Here is a 10,661-nt window from a genome sequence, read left to right as displayed (position 1 = left end):
AGTTGGAACCAAGAGGTCATGGAGCCTGGAGTTTGGCCTATAAGAAATGACAGACAAAGAGACCTCAGTGCCCAGGTACCCCACAGGGCCCTGCTTGGCGTCCGCTTTAGAACTGTGTGCTTATTTAGTCTTTGTGACATTCTTGTGGGGAAGTATAACTCCTGCATCTCAGATAAGGGAGTGGGAGTCGGTCAGCAGCAGAGCTGAGGTATAAGCCTGGGTCTTTCCACCCAGCAGGCTGTGTGTTGTCCATCCCTGGAAAGGATGCTGGTGGATTCTGAGGCACTCAGCATAGCAGCCTCTCTCAGCTCTGTGGCCTCTGCAGGCTGCCTTTGAGGAAGAGGGTCTTTATTCAGCTCTGGCTTTTGGCAGGAGGAAGACTTCTGGGTTGGTCTCCAGGCCACAGGACCCCATTGCCCATGACACTCCTCATGAGACAGAAAACTGATGTTGGTACTGAGCCCCACTCTGTGCCCAGTACCATGGTAGCTCTGGGGACCCATCAGCCCCCTGTGACATATGGTAGGAGAGGAGAACATGGGGGCTGTCAGGGGCTCCAGCATCTCTTAGGTGGAGCCACTGTTCTAGAGCTGATGCTGCGGGAGTGTGGGGTTACAGCCTGTAAGATGGGCTAATAGCATGGCCTCCGAGGTGGGACCTGATGGATCCCTGATGAGCACAGGGGAACTGGGAACCCCAGCCTCCTGGGCAGGCCATGTGACTTTCAGGGGAGACATGGAGGACTTAGAGAGCCATGTAGGACCAGGGCTAGGAAAGGCTGTTCTAGATGAGGGGGCAGTGTGTGTGGAGGGAGCAGAGCATGTGGGAGAAGGGCTTGCCCAGGAGGGCAGCTGTGCAGTGGGGCTGGACCCTGCCAGGTGGGAGACAGGGATGCTCAGGGGAGAAGGCTGGGGAGGCTAGCAGGGCTGGGTCACCCTGATAAAGAGCTTGACTCCAACCAGGAGGGCATAGGGAGCCTTCGTCTGTGGGAGAAGCAGGAGAGGGACATGCTCAGCTTCGCATTTTGGAGAATGATTCTGGAAGCTGTTATTGAGGAATGGCTGGAGGAGGGCCCCCTCCACACCTCTTATCCCCCCATTCCCTGTCACAGAGCCACATGACCTCCCAGGCCATTCCACTCAGAACCACCACAGGTCCACCTAGACCCAGCTTCTCTTTCCTGGGTTACTTCAGTTACCCACACCCTTACTTGAAAACTGTGTTTTCCGTGCCAAGTCAAAAGACACAACCAAGCCAAAGATTCAGAGGAGGATTTATTACTTTCCCAAAGCAACGTCTCCAGGAACAGCAAAATAGGAGCAGTTGTACATGTGTGTTTATGAAGGGGCTTGAGCAGAGGAGAATTCCCCATAGAATTGAGGCAAAAGATGATGGAGTCCAAGTTTTAGTTGACTGAAATCATGAAGCTCAGGAAAGGTCAACATCCCATCCTCCGCCTGGGTGGAAGCCTTAGTTCTGGCAGAACTCCCTGTGAGATTGTTTACACATACCCCTTGAGGAAGAACTAGGACTCTGTTTTATCTGAACTATTGTTTCTTGAGGGCTTTCCCTTTGTTCTTACACTCCCTTACTTCCCGTAAGATTGTTGATTACTGAGACCTGTTCAAGGGCAAGCACTGTGGCCACTTTATTTAAGGAAGCATAAAGTATGAAGTGAAAGTCGCTAGTCCTGTCTGACTCTATATAGTCCATGGAATTCTCCAGGCCAGAATACTGGTACAGATTCCCTTCTCCAGGGGATCTTCCCAACCCAGGGCTCGAACCCAGGTCTCTCATATTGCAGGTGAGCCACCAAGGAAGCCCAAGAATATTGGAGTGGGTAGCCTATCCCTTCTTCAGCAGATCTTCCTCACTCAGGAATGGAAGAGGGGTCTCCTGCTTTGCAGGTGGATTCTTTACCAGCTGAGCTACCAGGGAAGCCCATTTTATTTTAAGTAGCAAGGCAACCAACATACTCAGTTCTCAAGCTTCTGCCCCCACCCCGCCAAAATCAACTGATGTTCACAACTGTCATTGTACATTTATAATAAACCACTGAAAAAATACTTAGTTTCAAAGAGAAAAGTGGTTACTGAGTCCTAAGAATGCAGCATTGAAATGATTTCCTATACTTAGTAGCCTCATTTCTGTGAAAATTGCCTGCTGTTGTTTCATATCCTTGAGCTTTGTGGATTCACATTATCCTGCAATCCCTTTCTAGAGTGACTGTGCAGGAGGCAGGATCTATAACTAAAGGACATCCATTTCACTTTTACCGAGTACCTATTCTGTGCCATTTACTGTGTTAGATGTCGAGGACAGAGACACCAATGTGCCACAGCTGCTGCTCTAATTGGATCATGCTGCTGCTAAGTCACTTCAGTCGTGTCTGACTCTGTGTGACCCCATAGACGGCAGCCCACCAGGCTCCGCCATCCCTGGGATTCTCCAGGCAAGAACACTGGAGTGGGTTGCCATTTCCTTCTCCAATGCATGAAAGTGAAAAGTGAAAGTGAAGTCGCTCAGTCATGTCCGACCCTCAGCGACCCCATGGACTGCAGCCCACCAGTCTCCTCCGTCCATGGGATTTTCCAGGCAAGAGTACTGGAGTGGGGTGGCACTGCCTTCTCCTAATTGGATCATACATTGTTTTTAAAACCCAAAACCAGGAAAATAGTAATATATACATACTCCAGATTTTGAAAAAAAATCAAAGCTAGTAAAAAAGAAAAGAAAAAAAAATATTTTCCTTCTGAGAAAGTTATTATTAAAGTTGTGATGTATATTGTTATACATTTTTTCTATGCATACATAAAAAACAACCTTCAAAAAGAATTGTCTTGTGATATTGCTCTGTACCACATCCCAACATTTATTGTATTTGTTAGGTTTTAACGTAGTATAATCTGGCCTGTGGAATATTTATATTTGCCTGTTTAAAAAAACGGTTGGGTTTCCTCTGCTTGTGGGGGACAGCATGTCTAAATGCATAGGCTCTGGGCGCCTGTCCTCCCTTCTAGCTCTGACACTCACTAGCTGTGTGACCTGGGGCAGTCACTTCACCTTTCGGTCCCTCAGTTTCCTCACTTATTACCTTGTAGGGTTGTCATGAGGGTTAAATGACAAAACACATGTAAATCATTTGTGACAGTACCTGGTACCTACCAAATGCTTGATAAAGATGATGTGTTGTTGTTCATGTATGTATATAATTTATAAAACATGAGTTTGTAATCTGCTTTTCCCTCACATACATAATATGAGCATTTCCCCATATGATTGCAATTTTCCCTTTTAATAGATGCATAAAATCTCAATCAATGGCTGTTTCCCTAGTTTATGGAACCATTACCTTCCATGTTGGATACCTGATTGTTTACAGTCTTTTACTAATAAGCAAATGCTCCAATAAGCCTCTCTGGCCATATTCCTGATGATGTTCTAGGCCTGATTCTCAGAAGTAGAATTGCACATTTTTAAGGCTTCTGGAATCTGCTGTTAAGATTTCATTCCCATGCTCGCTTCGGCAGCACATATACTAAAATTGGAACGATACAGAGAAGATTAGCATGGCCCCTGCGCAAGGATGACATGCAAATTCGTGAAGCGTTCCATATTTAAAAAAAAAAAAAAAAGATTTCATTCCCTAAGATTTACATCAGTGTGGAGCTGCATGGTTGGGTGGGGTTTCCACTGGGGGAGAGGAAAGAGCAAGTGGCATTCCAGATAACCGGCAGGATGACCCAAAGCTCAGAAGGAGGGAGCACAGGACATCCTAGGGGAACTGGGGGAAGGCTGTTAAGTCATGAGGTTTGAGTGAGCCTGTGGTCGGGCAATAAGGCTGCAGGGCGGAAAAAGCCATCTTTGATTCACTGGTGATGGCAGGCTGTGGTGTAGCATGAATCAGGAAAAGGTTAACGGAAGTAGGGAACCCAGCGAAGAAGCTCTTGTTAGAAGCCAGATAAGGGACTTCCCTGGTGGTCCAGTGGTTGCGAATCCACCTCCCAGTGCAGGGGACAGAGGTTTGATCCCTGGTATGGGTACTAAACTCCCACATGCCGTGGGGCAAGTACACCTGCGTGCCACAACTAGAGAAAGCCCACATGCTGCAAAGTAAAAGGAAAAAAAAAACAGTAAGAGAAGAGGAGATCTGAATTGGGTGTGAGGAAAGGGGAGGATCTGTGTGTATTTTCATCAAAGAATCTTTTGGACCTGGAAACTGACACCACGTGGAGGAAGGAGGAGAGGGAGGGAGGAGTCAGAGGCTTTGCTGGAAGGTTTCAGCCTGTCTCTTGGAGAATCAGGGACCACTGATAGAAATAAGAAAGCTGGGAGGAGGAACGGGTTTTGTGGGAAGAAGATTCAAGTAAGACGTGGTGAGTCACGTCAGGTATGTAGATGATGAACCAGTTGGGGCGGGAAGCCCAGGGATGGGGCTATGTTAGTCTCAGCCCAGGGTGTCCGCAGATCCACTCCTGGCTCTTCCCTGGCCCTGCACTGAGTTCAACCCTGCCCCCTGTCTGCCTTCCAGCTGCGTCAAGCAATGGGAAGCACTGGCCGGATGGAGTAAGAGGTTGGGAGAGGCAGTGTATTTTGTCATCTCTTTTCCTCTGCTTCAGGGAATGTGTCTAGCAATGAATGGCTCCTACTCCCACTCTGGTATCCCTGCCTTCCGCCCATTTGGCTCCTCGCTAGCATCATGAAACTGTTTTCTTTTTTTACACTTTTTTTTGGCTGCAAGGCATGCAAGATTCGCTTCTGACCAGGAATTGAACCTGTGTCCCCTGCAATGGAAGCATCTTAACCACTGGACTGCCAGGGAAGTCCCTGCTTCCTCTGTTTCAAATGAGGCTTCCCTGCTGGCTTAGATGGTAAAAAATCTGTTTGCAATGCAGGAGACCCGGGTCAATCCCTGCGTTGGGGAGAAATACTTAGTGTTGTTTCTTGCTTTCCACCTTGGACCCTGACTTATTCAGGAGCCATGTGCATGGATACCATAATTGAAGCGAGGAGTATAGACAAGATCCCAAGTGAGAGAGGGGAGACCCAAGCCCAGAATCCCAGGGGACACAGATGTAAGGAGGTGTGTTTTTTTTTTTTTTTTTTTTAAGAGGGGGTAGGGAATGGGGACACAGAAAACAACACAAGAGAAAAAGAATATGGGGCAGGGAGAGAACCAGCAGAGTGAAGTGCTCCAGAGATCAAGGAAGGAGGATTCCTAAGTTTGAGCATCATAAAGCAGATGCTCTAGGGAAGGCAGAGAATGAAGATCGAGGACAAGACTTTCAACTCAGCCATGTCATCAGAGGCAGAACCCCAGTGGAGAGGAGGTGGCAGAGAACAGATTAAGTGTTAAAGAACAGGGCAAGAGTGAGGTTTGGGAGGACAAAGTGAGAGTAAAACATTTCTTCAGGAAATACTTACTGAAGTATTGAAATACTTGCCAAGTATATTTGGTACCACGTATGGGCCAGGCCTCAGGTACCTGGTGTGCAAAGATACATAAGATGTGGTCTCTGTTCTTAAAGCATTCTCAGTGCAGAGAGGGAAACAAGTTTCCAGAGATTTGTAGCACACTATAATACAGTTCTGATCTATGCTGCAAGAGCAGAGAGAAAGTCCTGAGCTGTGGGGAGGGGCCCAAGGAGGACTTCCTAGAGAAGGTACCACTGGTTTTTGACAGATAAGTAGGAGTCATGCAGATGGAATGGGGATGAAAGGGAGGAAGAAAGCACCCTGGATGGAAGCAACAGCCTGAGAAAAGGCAAAAAGGTAAGAAACGTTACTGTGAGTTTGGGGGAACCGCTGTGTTGCTAAAGCAGAAACTGTGTAGGAGATGAGACTGGGAAATGATTCCAGTGGAATAATGAGCCAGATATGTCAATGGGAGCCAGAGGCAGTGGGAGATTCACTCTGATGTGCTAAAACAGAATAACAGACACCCTGGAATCCCACATGCAGTGACAATATTTTCAAGAATGAGGATAAAATAGTTTTTTTGTAAACAAGATCTGAGTATCACTAATAAATTATTTTCTAAAAATGTTATTTGTTCATTTTATTTTTGGCTGCGCTGGGTCTTCGTTGCTGCACTAGGATTTCTCTAGTTGCAGCGAGTGGGGGCTATTCTGTTGCAGCACACAGGCGGCTCTTCTCTCGTCACTGAGCAGGGGCTCCACGGGCTTCAGGAGTTGCAGCTCCGGGGCTCAGCAGGTGTGCTTCCCAGGCTCTAGAGTGCAGGCTCAGTAGCTGGTGTGCAGAGGTTTAGTTGCTCCACAGCATGCAGGATATTCCTGGACCAAGGATCGAACCCAAGTCCCCTGTATTGGCAGGCAGACTCTCAACCACAGGAAGCCCCATCACTAATAAATTCTTATTGAGGAATTTATGAAGGCTATTCTTCAGGCAGAAGGAAATTGATCCCAGATGGAAGGTCTGTGATTGAATTTAAAAAATGATCACTATTGAATCAAACTTGGGTCCACTCGCCCCCTTGTGTGCAGTAAAGCCAATCTCCTGACACTGGGTTGCGGTGAAGGAAAGTGCAGCATCTATTACCCGGCACCAAGCAAGGACTTTAGGCAGTTAGTGCTTAAAAGACCCAAACTCCCCAATGGCTTTAGGGAAAGGATTTTAAACACAGGGTTAGGGAGGGAGGGAATGAGGGAGGTTGTGGGGTGTGTGATCAGCTGGTAGACTCTTCTGATAGGTTGATGGTGAGGTAGTTGGGTTCCAAGTGGACTGGGGTCTACACACTTGTGGACAGCACACAGTTAACTTCTTCCACCTGGTGGAGCTTTCATTCTCTGCAAAACAGCTAAAAGGACATGGCTCAGGATATTATTATAGCCCTTGAGGAGGAACAAAAGGTCCATGACTTTGTTTAATGGCTAAACTTATTTTGTCTTGTTTGACTGTTTTCCTTTGCTTCTGCCTTTTCTCACTTCTCTGATTAAATTTATTCTTTGGAACTTGAGGAAGGCCTAGGAGGCTAAAGTTTTCCTATAAACAAGAGCCAAGTGGAGGCAAAGGAGGAGGTGGTTCTGTCCTGGGAAGGCCCCATAGTGTCCTGCTCAGTTACTTGATCAGATAAAATATTCATTTGTGAGACAGTTAAATCAAAACAAAAACTGATTGCATGAAACAATGATATCTAATGTTGTTGTTGCTGAGTTGATACGTCATGTCTGACTCTTTAGAAAGAAAGAAAAGAAAGTGAAGTCGCTCAGTCCTGTCTGATTCTTTGCGACCCCATGGACTGTAAGCTACCAGACTCCTCCATCCATGGGATTTTCCAGGCAAGAGTACTGGAATGGGTTGCCATATCCTCCTCCAGGGGATCTTCCAAACCCAGGGATTGAACCCAGGTCTGCCACATTGCAGGCAGACGTTTTACCATCTGAGCCACGAGGGAAGCCCGTCTGACTCTTTGGGACCCCATAAACTGCATCGTATCAGGCTCCTTCATCCTTCACTATATCCCTGAGTTTTCTCAATTCACGTCCATTGAGTCGGAGGTGCTAACTCACCATCTCATCCTCTATCGTCCCCTTCTCCTCTTGCCTTCAATTGTTCCCAGCATCAGATCTCAGATGAGTCGGCTCCACCGATCAGGTGGCCAAAGTATTGCCACGGCCCAGGTTCAGTCCCTGGTTGGGAACTGAAATCCCACGAGCTGCATGGCACTGCCAAAATAAAGTAAAAAGGGGGTAGTGCTAGTGCCATCCACAGAGGGTTGTCACGAGGCTTGGTGGAAGTCTGGCACGGGAAACTCTTCAGAAGCGTGCCTGCCCATAGCAAGTCCCCTTTGGAGGAGGAAGCAGGTTTAGTGAGGGCGGGTGGTGTTCCCAAAGTCACTCACGGGTGTGAGGGGAAGCTGGGCTGGGCCTCAGTGACCAGGCACTGCGCTGTCCAGGCTGCCCCTGTGTGACCTGAAGTCTGCTTTAGGACTGCAGGGAGGGTCTCCTTGGGCCCTTTGGGGAAGGAGGGCAATAATGGGGGCTGGGCAAACTGGCTGTGCCAGGAAGAAGATCCGCCTGGACAGGCAAGTGGAGGCCAGGTGGTGGGAAGGACACGGCTTCAGTTCTCTCAACTCCCTGTCTGCTCCCTGCCCCTGGGAACTCACCTGTCTTTGGAGCTGCCCCTGGGCTGGGTGTTTACATCCAGGCGGTCTCTGGTCTTGGCCTCTTGACACAGTGGTCTTACTGGCCCCTTGAACAGGTGAGGATGCTGAGGACAGAGGGATTTGGTGTCCACGGGCACACAGACAGGAATGATTCTCAGAATGAGAATTTGAACCCGGGCAGGTGTGGCCTCTTTTACATCTTGAGTCTCTCCCATTGATTCTGATGCCCCTTTTGCAGATGAAGAAGCAAAGGCTCTGAGAAGAGATGAGCAATGGCTTGAGATGCAAATCCAGGTGTGAATGACCACTGTCAAAGCACTTTACAAGCTTGAAAGTGCTGGAAACACACGACGGTTCACCATTTGATATTAATAAGAAAAAGGTGCTTAGGAAGGGTTTACCATACGCCCAGTACTGTTCTTCTGATGACCCCATGAGGGGGCAGCTGTGACTACTGATCCCATTTTACAGATGAGGACACTGAGGCACAAGGGTTCACTCAGGCAAGGGTTACGGGTCTACACCTTTCCCTGCGAGTCCCCACCTCTGAGTGTGCGTGTCCTCAGCTGCTGTCTTCTGTGTGCCCAGCCAGTCTCCCTGGCCAGGTAGGGGTGCCTCCCACCCTGCTGGGCTGACCACAGGGCCTGGCACCCAGTAAGCCTGCTGAGAAGAGGTGGGCCCCAGAGGGACCAGATCTGTCATCTTCCCTCTCTCCCAGGAAGTACATCGTGTCCTGTAAGCAGGCAGAGATGCCCCTCTCTGTCCCCTGGGATCCTAGCAACCAGGTAAGGCCTTCTGCTCTGTGCGGACAGCCTTCAGACCTGTCGGGGACCCGCAACCCTCCCTTCTTGGAGGAGGCCCAAAGGGGACAGGATACTCTGCCTCAAGGCCAGGCTGGTGAGCCAGGGGCTTTCCCGTGTCCCCCTGCTTGGCAGGAGCGAGCTGAGGTCCCAAGGGGAGGAGGAGTCTGGCCCAGCCGGGCCTCCCTTCCCAAAGCCCGGGGCTCCTTCCTTCATGTGCAGCTTCCTCTCCACACATCAGAGTGGCCCTGGCACGAGCCCCCGAGGAAGGGGAGGGTGAGGCTGCTCTGTGTCTGGGCAGGTGTAGCTGAGCTACAACAACGTCTCCTCCCTGAAGATGCTCGTGGCCAAGGACAACTGGGTGCTGTCCTCGGAGAGCAACCAGGTAGCGGACCCACCCTCCCAGCTTTCCTTTCTCCTTTGAGCAGCCAACCCTCTCGAACCACTCAGGTCAGAGGGGGCTTCCCTAAAAGGCCCTGCGAGAGCCGTGAAACCACCCCAGTTATAGCAGCACGCCCGCCCCCTCTAGGCCTGGCGCGGCTCGGCTGGGGGCTGGGGGTGAGGGTGGCTGAGGAGGGGCTTGAGCTCTGCCACTTCTGCCTGTGTCCTGGGGTGGGTCACCTCCCCACAGTGACATCAGTGGCTGGATGGACGCCTGGCTCTGAGGATCCATTCTGGTTTCGCATTAGTTACTGCTTCTTTATCTTTTTATTTTTAAAAAGAAAATGTTCGATATTTTAAAAAATTGAGGCATAATTTACATACAGTAAACTTCCCCTTTTTAGTGTGTAATCCTGCTAGTGTGGAAAACACATGAAGTTACATCATCACGACAGTAATCAAGATACGGAGCATTTCCATAACACCTCCGATTTTTCTGTCTCCTCTGTGATCAAGCCTCTTCTCTCCCAATCCCTGGAAACCACAGACCAGTTTTCTGTGCCCTTTGTTCGGTCTGTTTGAGAATGTCCAGTAAAGGGAGTCGTGCAGCATGTAACCTTTGACGTATTTCCTTAGGCACAGTGCATTCACTTGTGTGAAGGGATGAGTGTGTTCCGTTTCACGTCAAGTACCATTCCATCTGAATAGTGGGCTTATCCATGAAGTCCCTGCTTCTTCAGACACCTTCCTATCCACTTGTGCTGGATCTCCCATTTTTCACGGGGCTGCCACCGAGGCTCAGAGAGGTTGAGTCACTTGTTCACAGACACACAGCAATCAGTGCGGCCCTGACTTCCAGCCCGGGTCCCCAGCATAGTCTGAGGAGGAGACGAGGGAACAAGGCTGCCCTCTGTCCTGTGCAGGTCCGCCTGTACACTCTAGAGGAGGACAAGTTCCTCTCCTTCCACATGGAGATGCTGGTGCACGTGGACACAGCCCAGGCCTTCCTGCTGCTCTCTGACCTCCGCCGGAGGCCCGAGTGGGATAAGCACTGCCGGTGGGTGCCGGAGCGCGGGGGTATAGGGGAGTGGGGGTCGGGGAGGGGGCCCCGAGGGGTCTCCCCCCGCTGAGCCATCCCCCACTGCTCTGGGCCCCTGCTTTTAGCTAGGAGTGGGAGATGGGAAGGGAGGCACTGTGGTTGTGTGTTAGGTGAGTATCTGAGTCAAGGATATTCTGAGCCCTCAGGGAAGGGACTGAGCCTGGAATTGGAGGTGGGGGCCTGGCCCACCTAACTATGTGATGATGGGTAAGCCACCTCCACTCTGTGCCTCAGTCTGGGGACAGCCTCCCAGCTG

The 10,661-nt window shown here is 49.8% G+C and overlaps 1 protein-coding gene and 1 non-coding gene across 2 annotated transcripts; both read left to right on the top strand.

Moving 5' to 3' along the window:
- Positions 1-3,514: 3,514 nt before the first annotated feature.
- On the top strand, positions 3,515-3,621 carry LOC112446164 (U6 spliceosomal RNA). The gene has a single exon (XR_003034225.1). It is a non-coding gene; the product is annotated as a U6 spliceosomal RNA (small nuclear RNA).
- A 5,592-nt stretch (positions 3,622-9,213) lies between these two features.
- On the top strand, positions 9,214-10,522 carry LOC132344906 (acyl-coenzyme A thioesterase 11-like). The gene is made up of 2 exons (XM_059885135.1): positions 9,214-9,310; positions 10,230-10,522. The coding sequence occupies exons 1-2, from the start codon at positions 9,263-9,265 to the stop codon at positions 10,434-10,436; spliced, it is 255 nt and encodes an 84-aa protein (XP_059741118.1). The 5' UTR covers positions 9,214-9,262; the 3' UTR covers positions 10,437-10,522.
- The last annotated feature ends 139 nt before the right edge of the window (positions 10,523-10,661 follow it).

The sequence above is a fragment of the Bos taurus genome, chromosome 3, assembly GCF_002263795.3.
Source record: "Bos taurus isolate L1 Dominette 01449 registration number 42190680 breed Hereford chromosome 3, ARS-UCD2.0, whole genome shotgun sequence".
Taxonomy (NCBI): domain Eukaryota; kingdom Metazoa; phylum Chordata; class Mammalia; order Artiodactyla; family Bovidae; genus Bos; species Bos taurus.
Note: the sequence above shows the minus strand (reverse complement) of the source record. Positions and strands in the feature narration are given on the sequence as shown.

Excerpts from the sequence above, each read along its gene's own strand:
- LOC132344906 (XM_059885135.1), top strand. The coding sequence starts at position 9,263 with ATGCTCGTGGCCAAGGACAACTGGGTGCTGTCCTCGGAGAGCAACCAG. Across the intron at positions 9,311-10,229 it reads TGTCCTCGGAGAGCAACCAG|GTCCGCCTGTACACTCTAGA; the intron begins GTAGCGGACCCA and ends TGTCCTGTGCAG.